Source organism: Neophocaena asiaeorientalis, unplaced genomic scaffold (genome assembly GCF_003031525.2).
Source record: "Neophocaena asiaeorientalis asiaeorientalis breed wild unplaced genomic scaffold, Neophocaena_asiaeorientalis_V1.1 scaffold90, whole genome shotgun sequence".
Taxonomy (NCBI): Eukaryota; Metazoa; Chordata; class Mammalia; order Artiodactyla; family Phocoenidae; genus Neophocaena; species Neophocaena asiaeorientalis.
In genome coordinates, this window is record NW_020172445.1 from 1,079,243 (window position 1) to 1,105,276 (window position 26,034).

At 46.3% G+C, this 26,034-nt stretch overlaps 1 protein-coding gene across 2 annotated transcripts in view; it reads left to right on the forward strand.

The window, feature by feature from the left end:
* Positions 1 to 26,034, forward strand: part of RANBP10 (RAN binding protein 10) — a 65,926-nt gene that overhangs the window by 14,987 nt on the left and 24,905 nt on the right. The window contains exon 3 of one of the 2 annotated variants that reach the window (XM_024733030.1): positions 9,562 to 9,614. The exons of the other annotated variant lie outside the window; for it this stretch is intronic. Coding sequence (XP_024588798.1) covers positions 9,562 to 9,614 — 53 coding nt within the window. The remainder of the gene's footprint in view (positions 1 to 9,561; positions 9,615 to 26,034) is intronic. 2 annotated transcript variants of the gene reach the window in all.

Genomic DNA, 26,034 nt, shown 5'->3' on the forward strand with positions numbered 1-26,034 from the left:
AGATCCAGGCCTTCAAGGATGGCCTACTTTCCTTTACCAGATTCCAATACTAGAAGAGCCTCCAGCGCATGAACTAGAGGACAGTGGGGTTGTCCACTCATTTCAGTGGCTGCCCTGAGGGCTCTCTGGATTCATGGTGATAGCTGAGGAAGCAGACTCTGACAGGCCAAGTGATGTGCCCTTGGGCACATGGTGAAGAGGTGATTTGAATCTGGGTTTGTCCGATATATTTGCTCTGATACAGGTATGTTTCCTATTCAGCTGTTTGTGCACAGTGTAAAGGCTTGGAGCAGAGCTGGAGCAAGGCTGCTACTGACAGGCACTTAGGCTCCAAACTTTCCAAGTACGTCTCAGAATTGCCCTTTCTTTGGTGACTGGTTGTGTTGGGATGTGTCCTGGGCAGCTCCTCCCCCACCCAGTAAGTTCACCATATTCTAGAGAACACTTGGCTCTCTCCACATCTTGCCATCTCACTGTTTCTTTCCTTGTCCAGCCTTGTCATCTTCCACTGGGATGATTTTGGTAGCCTCTAGTTTTGCCTCTTCAATCCATTTTTCAAATATCAGATGTTTGATCAGTTGTGCCCTTTCTTAAACCCTTTCTGCAGCTTCCCAGTGACCTCCCATGAAGTTCAAACTCCTTAAGCTAGCATGCAGGCTGTGTGTGAATAACTTGTTTCCGGCTCCAGCTTTGGCTCTTTTTAGGTCTACCCAAGCTGTGACCCAGCCACACTGAGCTCTTCTCACTTCCTTGACCACGGGGCTGCTTTCTTGCCTCTACGCCTCAGCACATTCTGTTGCTTCTGCGTGGAACAAGCTCCTTTTTTTCCCCCCTCATCTCCTTTACTAGGTCTTGGCTCAGCCTTCGCTTCCTCTGGGAACCCCCCACTCATTGCACCCTGATTCTCTGGCCCACCCCTGACTTGGCACTGGAAACTGTTCCAGGGCAGGGAATCCACCCTTGTGTCCCCAGCGCTGTACTAGCCACAGAGGATCTTTGTGGAATGGGTGACTACAGAGGCCTCTATGAAGAGACATGTATCACACCTGTTTTTACAACTTTAGCAAGGACCCAACAGCAGCAAACAACCCATTCATTTTCAAGTGCCACCAGAGATCAACGGAGGGGAGGCAGCGTCAGGGTGACTTCTTAATGTCATTCTTCCTGCTTCTTAGATCCAAAGGTGAACATACTTGGGTTTGGGTTTTTTTTCCTTATTGTTTTGCCTCATTCATGGCAGCCCATCGGAGAGCTGTGACCACATCAGTCCAGGACCTGGCAAGGCACTGCACATGTTACTCATTGGTGATTTTTCTTTTTAATAAATTTATTTATTTACGTATTTATTTTTGGCTGTGTTGGGTCTTCATTGCTGTGGGCGGGCTTTCTCTAGTTGCGGTGAGTAGGGGCTCTTCTTCATTGCGGTGTGCGGGTTTCTCATTGCGGTGGCTTCTCTTGCTGTGGAGCACAGGCTCTAGGCACGTGGGCTTCAGTAGTTGTGGCTCACAGACTCCAGAGCGCAGGCTCAGTAGTTGTGGAGCATAGGCTTAGTTGCTCCGTGGCATGTGGGATCTTCCCAGACCAGGGCTCAAACCCATGTCCTCTGCATTGGCAGGCGGATTCTTAACCACTGTGCCACCAGGAAAGTACCCTCATTGGTGATTGAGAGCAAACCTCAGGTCTTACCTAGATTTTTTGTGAGTGGATGGAGAAGTGAACTTCCCTTGTGCCTGTTGTGTCACTAGGTCTGTTGTTGTAAGTCATTTAATTTCACAGTGCTGAAGTCCAATGTCAGCAAGAGGGGAGAATAGTACTGGGGATGTTGTGGCTGAGTTCAGAGCTCACTTATCTGTCATATAGCTCTGTCATGACCTCATACCACCTAGAAGCTGAGGTTCCCATTGAAATGTGGCTGAGAGAGAGCCTGTGACTTTGGTGATAAAATTCTTTACCAACCTGTGAATGGATGAACCCTAGGCGTTTGTTGAATGTCCATTATTTGCCCAGCACTGCACTTGAGTCTTGCTTTTCCTCTGAGGGCTGGAGGCTCCAGCCCATAGCCCCAGCATCCTGAGGTGGGCAGCAGACACAGCACCTGTTCTCCCCACTGTGGCATGAGACGTAGGGTTGGAGCCTGCAGACTTAGGCTCCATCTATTGTGCTTGTTTGTTTGGGTTGAGGGATTGACGTTTGGGAGATATCAGAACCAAATAAACTCATATTCACATGCTGGGTTTTTAGCCAGAGATGACACCTTGGAAAAGGCAGGTAAAGATATTATCTCCCTGGACCCTAAATGACCAAGCTTGAAGAGAGGAAAAGACTTTATGTAATAACAAATGTTATAATTGGTGGTAGTGGGCTTGAACCTTTTTTTTTAAAGCAGTTCTGATATGTGTTCATTTATTTTATTGTGGTAAAATATAAATACATAACATAAAATTTACCATTTTAATCATTTTTAAGTGTACAGTTCAGTGGCCTTAAGTACATTAACATTGTTGTACAACCATCACCATCATCTGTCTCCAGAACTTTTTCCATCTTGCCAAACTGAAACTCTGTACCCATTAAACAATAACTCCCTATTCTCCCCTCCCCCTAGACCCTGGCAACCACCATTCTTTCTGTTTTTATGAATTTTATTTCATTTAGCATAGTGTCCTCAAGGTTCATCCATGTTGTAGCATTTGTCCGAATTTCTTTCCTTTTTACGGCTGTATAATATTCCATTGTGTGTATATACCATATTCTGTTTATCTACTCATCAATAGAAACTTTCTACCCATTAAAAAACAAAAATTCAACTGGTGAATTTGAAGATTTAATTGGCTTTATTCAACGGTTCATGAATTGGGCAACATCGCATTTAGCAAGTAGAGAGATACTCCTTCCAAGGGGCTGTACAAAATGAAAGGTTTTTATCTGGCAGAAGGAGGGTGGGGCAAGAAAGTTATTAGAAAAAGAAAAGAAAGGATTGTTTTAGGCAGGACATCTTTTGCAGGAAGGGAATGGTGGGGTTTTATCATACAGATTACCTCAGTAGTGCTAATCAGGAAATTTCAGATTGATTGTTTAAAGGTCACATTCCTGAGAGAGGTTCAAAGTGCAATTAATTTTTTTTTAATTAATTAATTTATTTATTTTTGGCTGTGTTCGGTCGTCGTTGCTGTGTGCGGGCTTTCTCTAGTTGCGGTGAGTGTGGGCTGCTCTTTGTTGCAGTGCATGGGCTTCTCATTGTCCTGGCTTCTCTTGTTGCAGAGCACGGGCTCTAGGTGCACAGGCTTCAGTAGTTGTGGCGCACAGGCTTAGTTGCTACGCGGCATGTGGGAATCTTCCCAGACCAGGGCTCCAACCCGTGTCCCCTGCGTTGGCAGGCAGATTCTTAACCACTGCGCCCCAAGGGAAGCCCTAATTTTTTTTTTTTTTTGGCGGTACGCGAGCCTCTCACCGTTGCGGCCCCTCCCGCCGCGGAGCACAGGCTCCTGACGCGCAGGCCCAATGGCCACGGCCCACTGGCCCAGCTGCTCCGCGGCTTGTGGGACCCTCCCGGACCGGGGCACGAACCCGCGTCCCCCTCATCGGCAGGTGGACCCCCAACCACTGCACCACCAGGGAAGCCCTACTTTTTTTTTTAATTGGGGTATGGTTGATGTGCAGTGAAGTCTTGGTTTGCTGTCCTAGGGGCAGATAACTCCATTTTGGTCTTGTTATTTCTTTTTAATTCACCTTTGGCTGATTGTGAATAAAGCCACTATGAATCTGGGTGTCCAGATACCTGTTAGAATTCTGCTTTCAATTCTTTTGGGTATATGCCCAGAAGTGGAATTGTTGGATCTTATGGTAATTCTGTGTTTGAATTGCCATATAATTAACTGCCATACTGTTTTCCACAGTGGCTGCACCATTAATACACATGGGTTTCAGTTTCTCTACATCCTCACTAATACTTGTTATTTTCTGTTTTTTTGATAATAACCATACTAAAGGGTGTGAAATGGTATCTCATTGTGGTTTTGATGTGTGTTTCCTAACAATTAGCGATGCTGAGCATCTTTTCATGTGCTGATTGGCCATGTGTATCTCTTGTTTATTCAAGTCCGTTGCCCATTTTAATAGAGTTGCTTGTTTTTTTGTTGTTGATTGTAAGAGTTCTTTGTATATCCTGGATATTAAACCCTTATCAGGTATATGATTTGCAAATATTTTTCCCATTTCTTTGGTTGCTTTTCACTGTGTTGACAGTCCTTTGATGTACAAAAGTTAGATGTAGTCCAATTTATTTTTTCTTTTGTTGCCTGTGCTTTGGGTGTCCAAAGAATCCAGGAAATCATTGCCAATTCCAATGTCATAAAGCTTTTCTCCTCTGTTTTCTTCAAAGAGTTTTATAGTTTTAGGTTTTACATTTAGGTGTTTGATCCATTCTGAGTTAATTTTGCATATGGTGTATGGTAAGGGTCTCCAACTTCCTTCTATTTTTGTTGTTTTTTTTAATAAATTTATTTTATTTATTTTTGGTTGCGTTGGGTCGTCGTTGCTGTGCGAGGGCTTTCTCTAGTTGTGGTGAACAGGGGCTACTCTTCGTTGCAGTGCACGGGCTTCTCATTGTGGTGGTTTCTCTTGTTGTGGAGCATGGGCTCTAGGTACGCAGGGTTCAGTAGTTGTGGCCCGTGGGCTCTAGAGCGCAGGGTTAGTAGTTGTGGTGCATGGGCTTAGTTGCTCTATGGCATGTGGGATCTTCCCGGACTGGGACTCGAACCTGTGTCCCCTGCATTGGCAGGCGGATTCTTAACCACTGCGCCACCAGGGAAACCCCAACTTCATTCTTTTTTTTTTTTTTTTAACGGTATGCGGACCTCTCATTGTTGTGGCCTCTCCTGTTGCGGAGCACAGGCTCCGGATGCGCAGGCTCAGCAGCCATGGCTCACGGGCCCAGCCACTCCGCAACATGCGGGATCCTTCCAGACCGGGGCACGAACCCGTGTCTCCTGCATCGGCAGGCGGACTCTCAACCACTACGCCACCAGGGAAGCCCCCAACTTCATTCTTTTGCATGTGGATATCCAGTTGTCCCAGCACCAGTTGTATATCTATTTGGATATCCACATGTCCCATTTGTTGAAAAGACTATCACTTTCCCATCGAATCGTCTTGGCATCTTTATTGAAATCAGTTGACCACATATAGGAGAGTTTATTTCTGGGTTCTTAATTTAATTTTATTTATTTATTTATTTTGGCTGCATTAGGTCTTCATTGCTGTGTGCGGGCTTTCTCTAGTTGGGGCAAGCAGGGCCTACTCTTCATTTTGGTGCACAGGCTTCTCATTATGGGGGCTTCTCTTGTTGCGGAACATGGGCTCTAGGCGCCCGGGCTTCAGTAGTTGTGATGCGTGGGCTCAGTAGTTGTGGCGTATGGGCTTAGTTGCTTGTGGCATGTGGGATCTTCTCAGACCAGGGATCGAACCTGTGTCCCCTGAATTGGCAGGCGGATTCTTAACTACTACACCACCAGGGAAGTCCCCAACTTTTCTTTTCCCAAATGGATGGCATTGATTCTGTATGTTGCTTTGGGTAGTATTGACATCTTAACAATATTGTCTTCCAGTCCGTGAACACAGATGTCTTTCCATTTATTTGTTTCTTTTTACTTATTTATTTAAATATTTGGCTGTGCTGGGTCTTATTTGCAGCATATGGGATCTAGTTCCCTGACCAAGGACTGAACCCGGGCCCCCTGCATTGGGAGTGTGGAATCTTAGTCACTGGACCAACAGGGAAGTCCCTGTGTCTTTTTAAAAATTTATTTATTTATAAAATTTTATTTATTAGCTGTGCCGCATGGCTTGCTGGTTCTTAGTTCCCTGACGAGGGATCAAACCCCGGGCCCCAACAGTGAAAGCCCTGAGTCCTAACCACTGGATTGCCAGGGAATTTCCTATTTCTGTCTTCTAAAATTTCAGCAACATTTTAGTTTTTAGTGTACAAGCTTTTTGCCTTCTTGGTAAAGTTAATTCCTAAGTATTTTATTTTTTTTGATGCTATTGTAAATGGAATTATTTTCTTGATTTCTTTTTTCCTTTGTTCAGTGTTTATGTTGAAGCACAACTGCTTTTTGTGTGTTGATTTTGTATCCTGTGACTTTGCTGAATTTGTTTGTTAGTACTAACAGTTTTTTGTGGAATATAGGATTCCTACATATAGGATCATGTCATCTGTGAACAGAGATAGTTTTACCTATTCCTTTCCAATTTGGATACCTTTTATTTCTTTTTCTTGTCTACTTGCTTTGGCTAGAACTTCTAATACTCTGTTGAATAGAAGTGGCGAAAGCAGGCATCTTTGTCCTGTTCCTGGTATTAGAGGAAAAGTTCTCATTCTTTCACCATTGGATATGATGTTAGCTGTGGGTTTCTCATATAAGGCCTTCCTTTTATTATGTTGAGATAGTTTCCTTTTATGCCTAGTTTGTTGAGTGTTTTTGAGAAGTAATTTAATATACCGTACAATTCACTCACAGTGTACAATTCACTGTTTTTTTAGTATATTCACAGTGTCCTTATAGTTTTTTTTCTGCTCTTTGCTGATCTTAGACTGGTTGGTTAACAGTTTTTAAGTGTATGAAGACTTGCTGGAAGGCTGCATCTTTTTGTAATTTTAGAACATCATACTTTTGGAAAAGACTTAATATCATCCAATGTTTGAAAAATTGGGACTCATTCCCTTTGAACACTGACTTAGCTTGACCTCATATGAACATGCAACTTAGGCTTCTGTGGGGCTGCTCCCTGTGTCATTGACACGGGGGCATGACATCCAAGTGTGGGTATTGGTCTCCTCTGTGTGCTCTACCCTTAGCTTATCTACTCAGATTCTCAAGTTGACCCTGGGGTTTGAACAGAGGCTCCCAGGACATCCACTGGTAAACACTGTCCCACCTGTGGGGCAGAGTCTACAGGGAGGTGTTGAGGGCTAACTGCTGGAGGTGGAAGAGGCTTCCCCTATACAGAGACATAAGCAACTTGTGTTTGAGTGCATGTGTCGTAGTAGTTCCCTGTTCCCATGGGAAGTTGTGGAACCAGAGCTCTGTTGCTGGTGGCCAAGCATACTCTTCCTGGATGACCCTTGACCTCCCCTATTTGCAGTAGCCTTAAGCAGTTGGGGGTCACCCAGGAAGCACATGTGCTTCAAACACAAGCCCTCATCTTAGTGTCAGGAAACCTGTATGCCAGGGATGGGATCACATGTGATGTTGGGCAGAGGCCAGGCCCCTCTAAACAGGGCAGGATAAGTGGCCTGGCATCCAAGTCAGGAAAATTCCTGGCTATGTTGCATTTGCATATGTTGATTGATGACTGCAGGGGCAGTTGGGGTAATTTGCTGCTTGGTCAGCTGTGGTGTAAAGGGAATGGAGACCAACTTTTGGCAGCATCTTCCACGTAAAGTAAGGAAGCTGATTATTTGGGCTGCTGTTTTTCTGGGCAAATGTGCAGGTTTTAGTCTAATGGGAATCCTGCCAGCAGGCTTACACAGCTTCTGCTCCTGATGGTCCTTGAAGGTCCCCTCCTGGCAGGAGGTAGCAGGCAGTTTGAGAGTCTTTTGAACCATGGGAGTCATTCTTTGAAGTGCTGTTCCTTTCCCTTTTCTCCTTTCCCTTCCCTCCCCTTTCCCCTAACCCCTGCAGGCCAGTTATTCGGCTGCTGCTATGTGTTGATGCTGTTGTTTCCTGGGTCCTGCCCAGCAAGATGGGGGGTAGCTGGTTTCAGGGGAAAATGGGTGGGTCAGAGCCTTCCTCCCTGCTCTCCAACACCAGTGGTGCAGCTGGCCAGAGAAGGGCAAAGGGCCATTTGCTGCAGGTGGAAGGCTCGGAGCTTCAGGAGCACCACGTTGTGAGGACTCTGGTAGTGTTAGGAAACAGGTACATAATGTGCATGGAACATGCCAGGAGAGAAAAAGAATGGCCCAAGGTGGGGAAATGTATGTAAAATGGTTTCTTGCAGAATTACAACAGGGAACAATTAGAATGTAAATGTAAGCTACTTGGAAATGGTCAAAATAAGGCAACCCCATGTAATTGCTTTTTTAAAAATACATTTTTTATTGTGGTAAAATATACATCACATAAATTTTATCACTTTAACTATTTTTAAGTGAACAGTTCAGTGGCATTAAGCTCATTCACATTGTTTTAATTTACTTATTTATTTATTTTTGGCTGCATTGGGTCTTCGTCGCTGCACATGGGCTTCCTCTAGTTGCGGCGAGCGGGGGCTACTTTTCTTTGCCGTTGCACGGGCTTCTCGTTGTGGTGGCTTCTCTTGTTGCGAAGCGCAGGCTCTAGGCACATGGGCTTCAATAGTTGCAGCACGCAGGCTCAGTAGTTGTGGCACACAGCCCTAGAACACGTGGGCTTCAGTAGTTGCAGCGTGTGGGCTCTAGAGCGCAGGCTCGGTAGTTGTGGCACATGGGCTTAGATGCTCCGCGGCATGTGGGATTTTCCCGGACCAGGGATCGAACCCGTGTCCCCTGCATTGGCAGGCAGATTCTTAACCACTGCGCCACGAGGGAAGTCCTTATTCACATTGTTAATGCAACTGTAAAGTTACCCCTTAGCCGTCTTGGTTGGGGTAACCGTAAAGTTACCCCAAGCCGTCTTGGTGTTTTCAATATTGTGAGCTTCTCAACTACCTCTTGATGCTCATATGTGGTTAATTCAGGCATCATGTGTGGGTTTCTACTATTTTACACTTAGATAGTGTTGACTTGTTTCTCTTATTTCTAAGTTCTTGGGGAAATAACTCACTGTTTCTTTGTACACTACAAATATTTAGACTAAAAAACCCTGTTCATTTCCTTTTCTGACCTGCCCTCTCATGAGTGCCACTGAGATATCTTTGACAGAGTTGCCCAGCATGGGTCCCACCTGGCTGTAGCTGCCTAAATTGTTTAGGTACCTGGGTGGGAAGAGTACGGGGTGGGTCTCTGGGGCCTCACACACCACCACCTTCAGCTTTGGATGACTGAGGAGACCAGTGGTGAATGTATAGGGCAAGGGTAATGAATTTGGAGACCCCAGAGAAGAAGCCCTGTGTGAGGGGTCTTTACGATCCTATATGGATCCAGCTGGCTTTACTTCTTCCATGTTTTGGTCTTTGCTGAAGAGTGACTTGTCCCTTTGGGCTTGATCTTGCATTATTCTGCCAAGCACTACCTAGGATTGAACTAGTTACTTTAGGCACTTCTTGGGAATAGATTCCGCCACCTTAGCTGGAGCCAGAAACCAAGGGACTGGAAGCAGTGACTGCAGGAAACTTTCCTCTGAAACTGAAGCCGGTGGTTCCTGGTTACAGACACTACCTCCTGTTTCTCCAGCTGCTTAAGGCATTGAGAGATTTCCATTAGAAAATCAAAATGTAAAGGTTCTCCAAGAACCACTAGTTTGTTAAAAGTGTCTCTACATTCATTGCTTTTCCTGTTTTTCTGTCTTTTACCAAGAAATATTTGAGAAGGGAGATGCATAATCATTTGCTAACCAGAATTTTTGTATGTATGCTTTTTCAAAGGTACATGGGAATAGGACTCTCAGCTCAAGGCGTCAACATGAACAGACTTCCTGGTGAGTCATTGGCTAAGAGAACATTTTTCTGCTCTCTTGATCCATTCTGTGATGAGAGTCATGGTGGCAGCCAACAAGCTGGAGAGGACTTTGTTTGCTGGCTGCCTACTTGCTAAGCCAAGCCATTGGGTGGAGGATCCTGAAAGGTGGCCATTGGGCCGGGCTGGTGTGGGCTTCCATTCCAAAAATTAATTGCCAAGTGATTGTCCTTCATGGAATTTGAACTGTTTACAGTCAAAACCAAGTGACCTGAGCTTGCTCCCAGTGGGAATACACCTCATTAGCCCTCACTGCTATTGGCCTTTGCTTACCAGCATGGGACTCTGGCATATATGGAGAGGAAGGCTGCCACCAACATTGCTTCCTTTTTTATCTTACCATGTTAATGACCAAAGTCTTTAAGTCACATTGTGACTTGTGGAAGACAGTTGAGGCAGTTTCTTAATAAATAGGAGGATGTGCGTGAGACTTAGATTTACAGTCAGCAAACCTCAGATTTGTGGAAGGCTCTGGACCCTGCAGGTGGGCCTTCTCTACCACCCAGGCACCCTTTCAGCTGTCTTCTGCCCAGCAGTTCATGCCCAGTCCTGGGCTAGGCGCAGTTGAGGGGACAAAAGCCTCTACCAGAAGCTGGTGGGTTCTAGAATATGGTCCTCAGTCCATTTGTCCCTTGAGTGGTGTAAGTGGCATGGTGCAAGCTGTCCTGACACTGTCACGGAGGCAGGAAAAGTCCTTGTGTTTTTGCTCGGGCCCTCTCTACTTTTTGGCCTCTGACACAGAGAAGGCAGCTGGCTTTTTCCAAAGAGTGAGTAGCACTTAAACCGTATGTCTTTTCCAATCTATGTTTAATATCAATCAGGTTTTTTCGTCATTGACTAATTTCAAGTACTTGAAATCTAGACCTGCTCAGGATTCAACTAATTGTCAGGAACCTGACTTTTTAAAAAAAATTGGCTTTGATCTGAGCAAAAACTGTCCTTTAGTTATTAATCAGAATGTGTGTGGCATGTTTGGCCTCTTTGTGTAGCATGCAGCTGTGATCTTTGTTATTCAAGCCTTGGCCTTAGCTGACTAGATGTATCTACAGTGTTCACAGCTCTGTCTCATTGTGAACAGGGAGCTTAGAAAAATAATTTCCCATCAAAGGTAAACTGATTCTTAAATCTTTTTCTTGCACTAAATGTGCTCTTTGAACTTTTGCATGGCTTTGGTGGCAGAGAAAAGAGACTTTTATAGGTTCGTTTTACAAAAGTAACTACTATAATCTGTTATTGGGTGGCACTTTAAGCAACTCTGAACATTGGTTAAATGAATTTTTGTTAATCTGTAAAAGAATACTGTGCAGCCATGAAAAAAATGAGGAGGCTCTTCAAGTACTGTTTTGGAGTAATCTCTGGGATGTATCACTAAGTGAAAAATACAATGTATATTATGCTACCAAATGTAAAAAAAAATGAGGGAAAATGAATATATCTGTATCTGCTTGTACGCGCATAGAATATCTTTGGAAAGCTAAGAAAAACTTGTAATATTGGCTGTCCCTTGGGACAGGGTAGCTGGGGATAGGACTGGGAAGGAAATTTTTCACTTTTGAAGCTTTCACATTTTCTTTCTTGTGAATATATTACCTGTTTTAAAAATATAAATAAAACTAAAATAAAATAACCAAAAGCAAATGCCCCTACATCAAGAAGCCCTCATGCCTGTCTTTTAGCTGGTCTTGGAATGCAGTCTTTTACCATGTGCATGATATTCTGAGTTCCACACACTCATCCTTCTTTAGTAAGAATCGTTTTCGCCTGGCCATTGGGTTTGGGATCCATGGTGTGGAGCAGGTGAGGTAGGAGGAGTTCAAGGTCTGCCTAAATTGACCTGAAACTGTTTGAGATGGAGCCATGTGGAGCTGTCTCAGTCTGTTTGCCTTGTTCATAAGATGGGTCTTTTGACCCCTCTGGGCTGCTTAGAGGTGAGCTGCGGGTCTTGTGCTTTGACATTGTTAATGTAACATTGTTGTGAAGTCAGACCCTGCCTGGCCCTGTAGGGAGAAGGGGCTTGGGGACAGTGGATAAGGTGTTAGTTCATGCACTAACACATCAGGAAAGCTAGCACCTTTTTTACATCCTCACTGGTGCATCTCTCTTTCGGCAAGAGAAAGGAGCCTCAGTGTTCTGTGGATATTGTACCTGTCTTCATTTTCACTCTGCCTGCCAGCTCCTGCGGGTTTTCCTTCCTGCTGTATCTGATCATCTCTCTGATTATTCCTTAAGGTGGAAAGTAGGAATCAGGTTGCATCTAGATAGGGATTCTCCCTAGGAATGATGGATGCCTCTGGCTTTCCCGGATACAGGGCTGGTTGAATGGCTGCGCAGACCTACTACAGGACAGATGTGGGGATAGCAGCAAGACACTCCTCTCAGGAATGATGGGGGGGCCTGCCACTGTTCATCCCAGCACTGGGTTTGGAAGATCAGAATCCCCTTTGGTGCTTTCCATTTCCTGGGGTCACTGTGTGTGTGTGTGCACGTACACGCACGCATGTGTGTGTGTATGATGAGCGTAACATTCTCCAAAACCAAAAGTATCATCATTCATAAACAGTTATACCTGAAACTACTTGGATGTATTTTGGTAGTGAGGTGAGAGGTAGAGGATGATAACAGCTAAAGCCTTTCTGCCAGTTGCTTCTGATTTCTAAGAGGTCATTGGTTGAGGTGAAAGCTATTTGGACTGTTTGGATGTATGGTTGGTGGGAGGGGAGTGATGGTAGTGACCTTAGCTGTGTCTAGAATTTGAGACTTTGGTGTTAACTCCAGATGAGATGTTTGAGGGTTGATGTATCTCCTTGATAGATACAGGTGTATTTAGTGGAGGGTAGCTGTAGGGGTGGTTACTGCACCACAGCACTGTGAAGTGGTGTTTCAGCCTGGCATTTAGGGGCAAATAGGAGTTTGCCCGATGGTTTTGGGCAGTGGTACTTTAGGGCCTGAGAGTGGATCCATAAGTTTTCTGCTGTGATGGGATGGCTTCCTGGGAACAGTCAGGATGAACCAGTTGAGGGAAGAGTCTTGTGTACTATGGCAAGGGGCCTGGACTTCTGTATATATAAGCAGTGGGAGCTGCAGGAGCGTTTTTTTTTTTTAAATTTTTGTTGAAGTATAGTTGATTTACAATGTGGTGTTAGTTTCAGGTGTACAGCAAAGTGAATCAGTTATACATGTACATATATCCTCTCTTTTTTTTTTTTTAAGATTCTTTTCCCGTATAGACTATTACAGACTATTGTGTAGAGTTCCCTGTGCTATACAGCAGGTTCTTATTAGTTATCTATTTTATATATAGTAGTGTGTATATGTCAGTTCCAATCTTCCAATTTATCCCTCCCCCGCCATATCCCCTGGTAACCATAAGTTTGTTTTCTACATCTGTGACTCTACTTCCGTTTTGTAAATAAGTTCATTTGTATCCTTTTTTTTAGATTCCACATATAAGTGATATCATATATTTGTCTTTCTGTGTCTGACTTACTTCACTCAGTATGACAGTCTCTAGGTTCACTCGTGTTGCTGCAAATGGCATTATTTTGTTCTTTTTTATGGCTGAGTTTCAGGCGTGTTTTCAGCAGAGGCAAGATGTGATCATATTTGCTAGTTCAGGAGTGAACTAGTTTAGAAGAGGCCTTCTAGAAGGGGTCAAGGCTGGGCTGGGGCTCCTGGGCAGTAGAACTGTGAGAGCTCAGGCATGTCAGGGAACTTCAGGAGGTGGTAGATTAATTTATCAGTGAATCCATCAGGGACAGTTGGTCTTTTAGGGAGGACATGTTTTGGTGTTCTCTTCCTCTCTTGTTAGCTTGTTCAAGTAGCAGCTTTTTCTTGTGGCATTGCTTTTAGTATATTCTGCTTTGGCCATCTGGTTCTCTTAATGTATAGGAAAATGACTATGATTAATATTACTGAAACCTAAAAATGTCTTTGTGACTGATCTTTTAGATTAATTGAATCCGTTTTGTTAATTATTAAATAAAGAACAATCACTGTTATCAATCTGTTGCTTTCTTTTTTTTTTAATATTTATTTATTTATTTATTTTGGGTGCACTGGTTGTTAGTTGCGGCACATGGGATCTTCGATGTGGCATGCGGGCTTCTTAGTTGCGGCATGCGGACCCTTAGTTGCGGCATGCATGCAGGATCTAGTTCCCCGACCAGGGATCGAACCCGGGCCCCCTGCATTGGGAGCGTGGAGTCTTACCCACTGGACCACTAGGGAAGTAAGTCTGTTTCATACATATTTTTAAATTGAGATATAATTAACATACCATAAAATTCACTCCTTTAAAGTGTACAATTCCGTGATTTTAATATAGTTACAAAGTTGTGCTACCATCACTGCAGTCTAATTCCAGATTATTTTCATCATCCCAGAGAAAAACCCCATACCCATTAATAGTCATTCCTGGACTTTCCCTCCTTCTAGCCCCTGGAACCACTAATCTACTTTCTGTCTCCATGGATTTTCCTATTCTGGAGATTTCATATAATATGTTGCCCTTTGTGACTGGCTTCTTTCAGTTAGCGTGTTTTCGAAGTTCGCCTATGCTGTAGCATGTTTCAGAGCTTCATTCCTTCTTGTGGCAGAATATTATTCTGTTGTATGGATATATCACATTTTGCTTATCCATGCATCTGTTGATGGTCATTTGGATTGTTTCCACCTTTTGGCTGTTATGATTGATGCTACTATAAACATTTGTGTACAAGTTTTTTTGTAGACATGTGTTTTCATTTCTCTTGACTGTATACCTAGGAGTAGAAATGCTCGGTCATATAGTAACACTGTTTAGTCATTTGAGGAACTGCCAGACTGTTTTCCATAGTGGCTGCCCCATTTTACATTCCCACTAGCAGTGTATGAGGGTTGATTTCTCTATATCTTTGCCAACACTTGTTATTATCTGACTTTTTGATTATAGTCATCCTAGTGGGTGTGAAGTGGTATTTCATTGTGGTTTTCATTTCATTTCCCTGATGACTAATAATATCAAGCCTCTTTTCATGTGCTTATTGACCATTTGTCTGTCTTCCTTGGAGAAATGTCTATTAATATCTTTTACTTTTTTTTTTGACCACGCTGCGTGGCTTGCCTATTTTTAAATTGGGTTATTTATCTTCTTATTATTGAGTTGTAAGAGTTCTTTATATGTTCAGGATACAAGTTTCTTGTCAGTTATACGATTTGAAAATCTTTTCCCCTATTCTTTTATTTTTAATTTTTAAATTAAAAAATTTTTTTATACAGCAGGTTATTAGTCATCAATTTTATACACATCAGTGTATACATGTCAATCCCAATTCATCACACCACCATCCCCTATTCTTTAGGTTGACTTTCTTTTTTCATATCTTTTCTATTATGGTTTATTTTAAGCTATTGAATATAGTTCCCTGTGCTATACAGTAGGACCTTGTTGTTTATCTATTTTATATATAGTAGTTTGTATCTGCTAATCCCAAAGTCCTAATTTATCCCTCCCCTTACCCCCCCTTTCCTCTTTGGTAACCGTAAGTTTGTTCTTTATGTCTGTGACTCTGTTTCTGTTTTGTAAATAAATTCATTTGTATCATATTTTAGATTTCACATATACATGGTATCATATGGTATTTGTCTTTTTCTGACTCCACTTAGTATGATAATCTCTAGATCCATCCATGTTGCTGCAAATGGCATTATTTTGTTGTTTTTTTATGGCTGAGTAGTGTTCCATTGTGTGTGTGTGTGTGTGTGTGTGTGTGTGTGTGTATTAGGTTGTCTTTTCTTTTATTCTTTTTTTTTTTTTTTTCCGGCCACACTGAGGCATGTGGGATCTTAGTTCCCCAACCAGGGATCGAACCCATGCCCCCTGCAGTGGAAGCACAGATTCTTAACCACTGGACTGCCAGGGAAGTCCCAGGTTGTCTTTTCTTGATATCTTTTGAAGTACAACAGTTTTTAATTTTGATGAAGTCCAATTTATCTATTTCTTTCTTTTGTCGCTCATGCTTTTGGTATCATATCTAAGAATCCTTTGCCAAATCCAAGGTCGAGAATATGAAATATGTTTTCTTCTAAGAGGTTCATAATTTTACTCTTTTTTTTTGGCCACACCACATGGCATGTGGGATCTTAGTTCCCTGATCAGGAATTGAACCTGTTCCCCGTTCAGCGGAAGTGGGGAGTCCTAACCATTGGACTGCCAGGGAATTCCCATTTTACTCTTCTGTTTAGGTTTTTGATCCATTTTGAATTAATTTTAAAAAATTAATTATTTATTGGGCTGAGCCAGGTCTTAGTTGCGGTGCACGAGATCTTCGTTGCCATGTGTGGGATCTTCGTTGTGGCGTGCAGGATCTTTAGTTGTGGCATGCAAGCTTTCTCTAGTTGCAGCAAGTGGGGGCTACTCTTCATTGTGGTGTGCAGGCTTCTCATCGCAGTGGCTTCTCTTGTTGCAGAGCACGGGCTGTAGGCGCGCGGGCTTCAGTAGTTGCAGCATGCGGGCTCAGTAGTTGTGGCTTGATTAGAACTTAAAGTAGCTGGGTGAAGTGGGTATGGAGGTAGTGGAGGCAGTTCTCACCTTCCTTGAGGAACCCAGCAGATTCTCTGTTGCCTATGAATGGTTGATTGTGCTTTGCCAGGCCCTGAAAGTGCAGTTAAGGGGCAGCCGAAGAGCCCTCCAGGCAAGAGCACAGGACTTACTCCTCTGTCTCCACTCTGTCTTTGAGCAGATCATGCCTCCAGAAACCCCAGTGTTTTGCTTAAGGTCCAGTAGACAGTGAACCCGCTTGCCCCCAAATGAGGTTACCTTCCTGCAGAAACCAGATCCTATACAGACTGCCAACAAACACATGAAAGAATGCTCAACATCATTAATCATTAGAGAAATGCAAATCAAAACTACAATGAGATATCATCTCACACCAGTCAGAATGGCCATCATCAAAAAATCTAGAAACAATAAATGCTGGAGAGGGTGTGGAGAAAAGGGAACCCTCTTGCACTGCAAAACCAGATCCTCATGTGTTCCCTGTCTCTGTTGACAGTCACTGTCCACCTTGGCCCATAAGTGGGAGGAGACCTCAGAGTAATTGTCTCTCATCCCATGGTTCTGCTACTTCCCAAGCATCTCTTTTATTTGGCCCCCTTCTCTATCCCTACTCCATTGGGCTATTTCCATGGCCTCCTGATTAATCTCTTTACCTCAGGCCTCTGTTCTCCATTCCCTTTGTACACTCTGCCCCTTGCCTGCTTTGGATCTCTGACCCCTCTGCCCACAGGACACAGGTGCTGTGGGCCCTGCTCAGCCTTTTCTGCCACCTCTGCCCTCCACACACGGTGCACACCAGTATGTCTGTGTGGGGCCCCAAACATCCTGCAGACATTTCATGCTGTGCCCCTTGGCAGATGTCCTTCTTGCCCTGGAGGTGTCCTTCTTGCTTGTGATACCTCGTGCAGTCTTGCCTGACCCCTTCAGCCATGATCATGTCTCTGATGACACTTGCCACCCTGCCGCATGTGATCCTTCCACATTTATGCAACTGTATCCTTGCTGGGTTGTGAACTCCTTGGGGCTGGACCACATCTTTTTATAGCAGCTCTCCCAGAGTGAGCACAGATGCCCTTGGGCTATGGGAGCAGGCCATTCCTGCATTTCCCTGTGCTTTGCCTCAGTGAAGTAGCTTCAGTAAGCCAAATGTGTTTTGGAACCAGTGCCGAGTCAGGTCCCCCCGGCCTGCAACCTGCCTTGGGCTAGAAGCCTTCATCTGGAGCTCAGCCTCCCATCACCGCCCTATTGTGGCACTGGTAGTGCATGGGGGCTCTGCCACTACCTTCATTCTGTAGGAGGAGTCACTGTCTCCCCTTTTCTGTATGTCGGGGCTCAGTGTTGTTGAACCAACTACTGACTCACTTTTGCTCATGTGAAGAAAGACACCTAGGGCTGTGGTTGGCTTCCCGAGCAGTGTAGCTCAGTGGCCAAGAACATGGACTCTGGAGCCACACTGCATTTGCATCCTGGCAGCAGTTTTACCTAGAGCAAGTTCCTTAACTGCTCTGGGTCTCAGTTTCCCCATGTGTAAAATGGATGCGATACTAGTACCTAACTCATATGGGATGGGTATGGGGCTTGAGTGCTTAAAGTGCTTAGAATAGTGCCTGATACAGAAGAGGGGTACACAGATTTTAGCTTCTATTGTTATTGAGAAGGTTTTTTTTTTTAATGTATGTATGTATGTATATATTTATTTATTTTTGGCTGCGTCGGGTCTTCATTGCTGTGCGTGGGCTTTCTGTAGTTGTGACGAGTGGGGGCTATTTTTCGTTGCTGTGCGCGGGCTTCTCATTGTGGTGGCTTCTCTTGTTGCAGAGCACGGGCTCTAGGCGTGCGGGCTTCAGTAATTGTGGCATGTGGGCTCAGTAGTTGCTCCACGGCATGTGGGATCTTCCTGGACCAGGAATTGATTCCGTGTCCCCTGCATTGGCAGGCGAATTCTTAATCACTGTGCCACCAGAGAAGTCCCCAGAAAGGTTTTTGTTTGTTTGTTTTTCCTACCTGAGGAAGAAAGTACCTATACATTTAAAGTTCTTTTATGAGTGTTTGTGTATCAGAGTGGAGTTAGGTGTAATCTGAACTACACTTTCTCTCCAGTGCTGTGTTTTCTGTATTTGAGTAGACATGTTTAGTACATTAGCTGGAGGTGAATTATGGAGGACGAAGATGGAATAGCAACCAAAGTCAGGATGTTGATGTTTTGAGTGTTTTCTTATAGGTTTTCCTGTACTGGCTCAGCAAGCCCATCTTTGCCTTTAGGGCTGTCAGGAGTCGAGGGTAGCCACGCCGGGGATCTCACTTGGCTCTGGGAGCAGGTGGTGACAGGGAGTGCTTCTCATGTGAGGCTGTGTGCTCAGTTTTTCCTGGGAACATATGGGCATGTTGTAGCTTGCATGGTCAGAGGTTTTCTGTTGGAAGATGTGGAAGTTTTGATGTTTATCTTTTATAAAGTGTTTTTGGCCTCCTTAAGTATGAACCAAGGAACAGGTGTGGCCCAAAATAAGAATGTCAGAACGCTTGGCTAAATGGCTTTGCAGCCAGGAAGGATGATCTGCAGGTAGGTGAGTGTACCTGCAGCCCCACCCATCGGTTGTTGAGCTGGCAGCAAACTGCATGGGCTGGGATCCCTGGATTGGAGAAGCAGGAGGAAAGTCGGGTGTGGATATAGGGGGATTTGGGCTTCTCCCAAGCTCGGGTGCTTTGAAGGGGGCAAGGATAGAACAGATCTTCCTTCTGTGTCTTGGACGTCAGACAGAGCCAGGGAGACTCAGGCTGTGTTGATAGGTGGCCTCATCCGCATCAGAGCTGGACAGCTGATAGTTTCCTCCTTGCCATTTCCTTGGAGGAGACAGCTGTTCTCTTGGGGTAGCATCTATTACCTTAATTACTACAACCCCTCAAAGGAGAACCCAGGCCCGTTGAGGCATCCTTTCCTTGAACTGTTGGAAAAGAAGCAGCTGGAAAACCACAGATGGGGATTGGGGATGGGGGGCATATCTTCTGAAGCAAATGGCACCTGGCAGCTGGGCCTCAGTGGGGGTGAGAGGGGAGGGTGTAGTGGTAGGGCAAGGAGGGGTGGCAGGGCGACTGTCTGCTTTCATTCCACATGATGGGTCATGATCCAGTGAGCATCTTTTCCTCTCCCTGGAGCTGACCTTATTAAGACTGTTACCTTACTAACAGAGTGAGCTATTAGGAGCACACCCATGGGAGTGTTTGTGTCCTAATCCCTGTGGCTGGGGCCTGCTTCTACTGGGTGGGGCACATTCTGCAAACAGCTGATATTTCATATCTGCGTGTGCCATGGGAAGGGAACAGCAGATAGCAGAGATCAGGGCAGAGCCCTGAGGGTCCATGCCAGGTTCATGAGGGCAGAGGCTGGCTCCTGTCGGTGTGGCAATAAATAACTGAGTGTTGGATATCCTTCCTCTCTATTCTCCTAAGGATATGCAGAGTAAGGTGTCTGCTCAGAGCAAATACCAATAGTAGGTGGCTTTGTGCAACAGATGTCTTAGAGATTACTGACACGTAAGTGGGTTTCCAGTAGTCTGGAAGTGCTGTTAGTCTGTACCCACCAAATGGGGACTGCTTCTGTCCCACTCCATGTGGGCTGAGACCCTTGTTCCCCACAGCTGATGAGCCCCCTTTGTATTCGTCATTGACCACCACCTCTCTTTGGAGCATCTTTTACCTAGGATCTACGTTGCTTCACAGGGGTCTGCCGTGGGGCTGCTCATTCCCTCTGTGGGGGAAGTCGTGCTTCTCTCCAGCTGAGTGGGTTGAATTATCAGGGCGCCACTGGGTGTCTGGGTTACCTCCTCCTAATCCCGGCAGTGCGCCTGGGAGTAGCCCTCAGCAACCCTGGCTTGATTGTAGGCGCTGTACAAGCCTCCCAAGTGAGTACTGCCTGAGGCTGGTGAAGGGAAGAAACTGACTCGTGATGGTCCTGAGTTCACGCCTATAAGGTACCTTGAGGCAGCCCTCCCTGGAAAAGGGGGGCAGCCAGGAGATTCCCTGAAGCCACTGGAACAGCTGCCCAGGACCTGCCCAGATGTGGGACGATAGGTTGGGGTTTATGCGCTTGGTGCTGCCCAACCCCTTGTTGCCTTTCTCATTCTGTTCTTTCTTTGAAATGTCCTTAGGAAATGACTGGGTGGGAGTGGAGGGATAGAAACCCAGAGGCCTTGTAGCTCTGGCAGCAGGTTCTACTGGGCAGTCCAGGCAGAGGGTGGTTTGGTAGTTGGGCCCAAGGGCCAGGTAGCTGGTCCAAACTCCTGGTGGTTCACATGGGGGTTAATGGTTTGTGCCACAGGACCCTCCCCAGTCCCTACTATGGAGCTTGTTTCATGTAAGAGGCCCTCTGTTTCCCTGCTGCTCCTCTCTGGGCCAGCAGTGCCCTTGGCCCTGTGGCCAGTTAAGCCCGTGGTCCTTTTCCATGGGCCTTTCTTACCTCACCCACAGGGAGAGCTGTATTACCACAGTGTATCAGGGCTCCTTGGCAGCCTTTTGAAATGAGGCAGCTAAGATAACAAATAAGTTATTATTCCTGGGCCTGGGGATTTCTTGTCTACAGTATCCTGTTTTCTTCTTCCAGATACCAGCTCCTACCTCTCTGTAGCACAGAGGTAAAATTTTTGGATTTAAGGCTGTGTTTTTCAGGGCAAGTTAAGTCCTTTGAGATAAGAGGTTTCATCGACAGCAGAAGAGCCAGTTCTGAAACCTGAGTTTGTCAGTCTCTGAAAACAGAGATTATCAAGTGTCATCTGGTGTGGCTGGAGGCTGGGGCCACATGAGGGTGGAGCTGAGTGGGGACCAGTTACTGCTCAACTTCTTGTTGCCTCCTTGAGGGAGTCTGTATCTAGGGGTCCTGGAAATACTGGACTACCATGCTGGGCCTTCTTTTGGGAAGGGTTTTATGCATGCCCATTTCTCAGGATCTGGCAGTATGTGCAGAAAGTCACAGGCTCCTACATTACCAGGGGTCATCTGTCCACTAACTTTCCCCAGAAGTTCGAAAGGACCTTAGTGGAAATAAGGACAAGCCAAACCCAATCCCAGAGGAGAGATACCAAGGCCTGGGAGCTGAGGTTGTACCTCAGTTTAGTGGGACAGTTCACCCCTTTCCTTAGCCTGATTGAGCATGGATGACAGACCCAGCCTGTTCTCTGGGAGCCTGAGGCGTTGGCAGGTAGCCCTGCCAAATGTGCCAGATGCCACTTGAGCCATGTCTTAGCCAGACCCAGCAAGACCCACCCTGGATGTCCCTGGGCCTCTCCTGGCAATCAGGTATCTATTTCTGTCAGGGTTGGGGAGGAATATGACCTGTAGAAGGCCCCTTTATATGCAGGTGCTGGCTGTACAGTCCCTCACCCTGCCCATGGCTTCAGGCTGACATCTATCTCAGTGTAGGGCCTGGGTGCCCCTATGAGGGCAGGCTCTACCTGGTGTCACAGCTATCTGCAGAGATAGCCTTTTTCTCCTGCCCTCTTTGCCTTGGCTTTCATGTTGAACTACCGTAAAGAGAAGACCCTCCAGGGCACCCCTGGCCCCTTTGGCCTGGAGCTGCCAGAAGCATCACCTTAGGCTTGTGTTGGTCCTGTTCCTTGGTCCCAAGGTTCCTAGAACTTGGGGTAACAGTCTTGTGAGTACTATGACGGGACTTCCTGATGCCACCACACGGAGTTTGCTGAATGAGAGAATCTCTTTTGCTTTCCCATTATCCATTGTCGAGCTGCTCCAGGCAGTGGGTCCTATCAGACTTTTTAAGATATTTGAGGTTATGGGGAAAACATTTGTCTGATGGATTTCCAGGGAGTGGTGACTCTGAGTGAGTGACCATCCTTGAGAAGCAGCCCTGCCATGAGGTCTCCTATGACATATGTGCTCTCTCCACAGTGACCCCAGGTTTAGGAAGCACCCTGGCTAAGCCAGCCCAGCGTCTTCCTTCCATAGCCAGCCCCATGAATGACATGGCTGTTGAACTCTGCCGACTGCTCCGAGGGCCAGGTGACCTCCCCAGGAAACTGGGGACAAGTAAGAGTGGAACAGGCCTAGGGCTGCCGTTGGCGGGCTGTTAGGAAAGCCAGCTCCACCCTGCTCGCTCCCTCAGGAAAGAAAGGAGCAGGAAGTCCGAAGTGCCCGGCTTGACCATGGAGCTGGTGTTAGAGACAGAGAGGGCAGGGAAACTTGCCAGGGAGTGCCTCCTGTAGGCTGGTGTTCCATGTCCATTCTCGTTTAATCTTCCACCAACCCTGAAAGAGTTCAGCCAAGGGAACTCAGAGGGCTAAGAAGAGACAGAATTGGGATTCAAACCCAAGTCTTTCTGATCCCAAAGTCCAGTGATGATCAGGATCCATTTCTTGGGGAGAGATGGCTGATTTGGTGGCATGGGGATTAGCGCTTAGGCTAGTTTGTGATGCCTCAGCTGGACCCTGTGTGTTGGTCATTTGCGGGCTAGGACTAGAACCTAGTGGACAGGCGCAGTACCAGTCCCCTTCCAGGTTTCTGTGCTAATGTGCTGATGATGTGGAAATCTTTCTACTCAGAAGTAGGAGTCCTCTCCATTCCTAGTTCCCCTGGGACTGAGGCCCTTGACGTGTCCTGCCAGGTGGGAGTGGCATGGGGCAGCTCTTGGAGCAATCATGCTGGAGTCCCTGGCACCCTATAGGGAGTCTCCCACCTTGAGGACACTGTAACCAGGGATGGCATCTGGGAGTGCCAAGATGGTGAGCCATTTCCTCAGCCACCCCCATACTTCTGTGATTGGGAGTTCCCCTCTGAGTGATGATGGAGGGGGAAGTGGGTGGTGCCAGAGCATCTGAACTGGGCACTTGGGGCCTCCTGCCTCCTGGCCTGAAGCCTCCTGGAGTGGCTTCTCCTTGCACCACTGGCATCTGTTAGGTGTCTGACGTGGCAGGGACAGGCTTTTCGATGTGGGCACCAGGCTGGCTATCCATCCATTCTCTCTGGGAGAGACAGGGCTTATTCTCTTTGGAGAGGGAAGAATGGTTAGTTGGGTGGCACTCTCTGTCACAGTGTTGTCCCTATCGTGCAGCACCAGCTATCCTTTGACCCAGAGCCACCTGGACCTGTCTCCCTACAGGGCCTGATAGCTGTGCAGGGCAGCTGAGCCCCCTCGTTTTCTTCTGGCCCTCACCTCCCACTGTCCTCTGAGACAGCTGGCTCTGGCCCTGTGGTGAGGGTGACAACTCTAATTCCTGGGCACATCACCCCAGCTTCACACCAGGCCCATCCAGGGATGGGTGACTGCTTATCCTGCCAGGGCTCACGCTTAGGAAGTTGTTGACTTTGAGTCCAGGGCAGGAATAGGGGGTTGGAGGAGGTCCTGTACTGAAGCTGAGGGTGGTGGGGCTGGAGGGGAGACTTACCCAGGCAGAGGTATGGGAAAGACCATAGTTGCTAGACTCTTTTAATGAGGAAGACTAAGAACCATGGATTCTTCTAGAGCTGGCAGGGATATTTGCATCACCTGCCCTGTTTCATAGATGAGGAAACTGAGACCAGAGAAGTTAAATGCCTTTCCCAGGGATAGAGCCAGGTCTGCAGCCTCTTTCAAAGGTCCGGAAGTGGCTTCACTATTAGTCTGTGTAAAAGGGGGCATGATACAGGCAGATTGCTCTAACTCCTTTGCTTTGCTTGAAAAGAAAAATCACGATAACAAAACTCACAGTCAAGCCCAGGATTGCCCATGGGTGTGTCAGCATGGTCTGACCCCAGTGTCTTGTACTTCAGGCTTCCTGCCAGCCCTTGACCCATTTCCCTTTTCATTTCAACATACATTTCTTGAGCACCTACTGTGGGCCACGTGTTATGCAAGGTAAAGAAAAAGATGCTTGGATGTGGCCCCTTTAGTCAGAGAACTTTGGTTGCTTCAAGGTAGAGAATCCCATCTCTAACCAACTTGGTCAGCCAGACCTCAGGGCAAGCAGAGGAGCGAAGTCTTAGGGACTCAAATGGTGTCTGGGACTTTTCTTTCTGTCTCTGTCCCTGTCTTAAAAGTCCCTGCTTTCTGTTTATTAGCTTTAGTCTGTCAAACTGGCTTTCTACATGAAGTTGGAACAATGACAGCATAGAGCTTTGAGACCCGCTCTCCTCCCAGCTCCCTAGTACAAAAATTCTGGGAAGATCTCTTACTGGTCCAGCTTGGGTCAGGGAGGAGGCTAACTAGGATTGGCAGTCCCCACCGAAGCCACAGGGTTGGCACAGGGAAGGAGCTACTTCTTAGGAAAAGGAGTGCTATCCCCCAGTGAAGGGGAGCTGGCAGACAAATCCTGGCACTCCTTGTTCCCCTTTCCTGCTGTTTGTTCTTGCAGCCCTGGGGCACTTGTGCCCAGTCCCTTCTCAAAAGTTGATGGAACCCAGCCAGTTACCCACAGGGAGTAGTATTGGTCAGGTGACCAATTCTAGGGTCCAGAAACCTTGTAGGGGTTACCTGAAGTTTGTTCTGATGGAGCCCAGTCTTCAGGAGCTCATGCTGTTCTACCTTTAAAGCATCTTCCTCTTTCCTACAATTGGTTGGGGCCACCCCAGGAAGGAGGAGGTTTTATCTTCACCCTCATGGGTACCTGCTTGGAGCTTACTTGAATGTTCTTCAGAAGATAGGAGACCCGGCGACTTCCCTGGCGGTCCAGTGGTTAAGACTCTGCGCTTCCACTGCAGGGCATGTGGGTTTGATCCCTGGTTGGGAAACTAAATTCCCACAAGCCGCGTGGCTTGGCCAAAAAAAAAAAATAGGAGACCCAAGCTTCTGAGAGTGTAATCTGCAGGACCACAGGCCTTTGTGGAGCCTCTCAGTGCCTCAGCTTCCTCAGCCCTCAGATGGGGATTACCATACTTACTGATTGGTTTGGAGTCTTGGAATGTTTCTTACAAGTAGACACCTAGGGCCCTTTGACAATGATGTCTAATTGCTCCCCTTTCATTTTGTAGAGAAGGGAGCCAAGGTCTGAGGAGGTGAGTGACTGCCCAGGGCCTACCATCTTGGAGGGACAGTGCTATGTCCAGGACCAGACTGCAGGGGCCCTTCAGGCCACACTGGCTACCCTGGCACACAGGACTACAGTGTTTCTTTCTAACAGAGGCCAAACCCCCCTCCTTAGCCCGAGACTGACAACAAAAAACAGACTCACTGCAGAATGTGCAACAGCAGTTAGGCCTTGGCCTTGTAGTTTTTCTTCTGTCTGCTCGATTCCTCAAGAATGGCCGTGGTAGTACTAGCTTCTGTCTGCTATACAGCTTCTCAAGCCCTGGGGAGAAGGTTCATTGAGGGCGGGGTAACTGAATCCATTTAGAGTAACTTTGTGCCCTTTAACATGTCCTCATCTATTTTGGGCTTCTGGTGCCTTTCTCTTGTGTTTGTTCTGCCCTTTCTAGTCCTTGACTAGCCTGAATTTTTCTCCCAGAGAAAAAACAGAAAGCCATTGTGTGAGGACAACACATAGGAAAATCCTCCAGTGACTTCATTTTAAGTTTTCTGTCCACACCACTGTTTGTTTAGTGAGTGTTCCCATGGCAGCCCTGCCACATCTGGGATGAGCCACAGTCATCTCACCTGCCTCGTATTGCCACCCAACTGCTTAGATGTCTAATAAGACATCTCAAACTTAATGTGTCCTAAAGATCTCTTCCTTCTGCCCATCTTCCCTGTCTCTTACTAAATGGTACCACCATCCACCCATTTGCCTGGACAAAAACCTGGGAGTCATCCTTACTTCCCCTCATACTATCAGTGCCCACATCCAGCAAACCCTGTCACCTCTGCTCCCAGTCTTTCCTAAGTCTCACTCAGATCCAGCCCCACTGGCTCTGTTTCTCAGACATG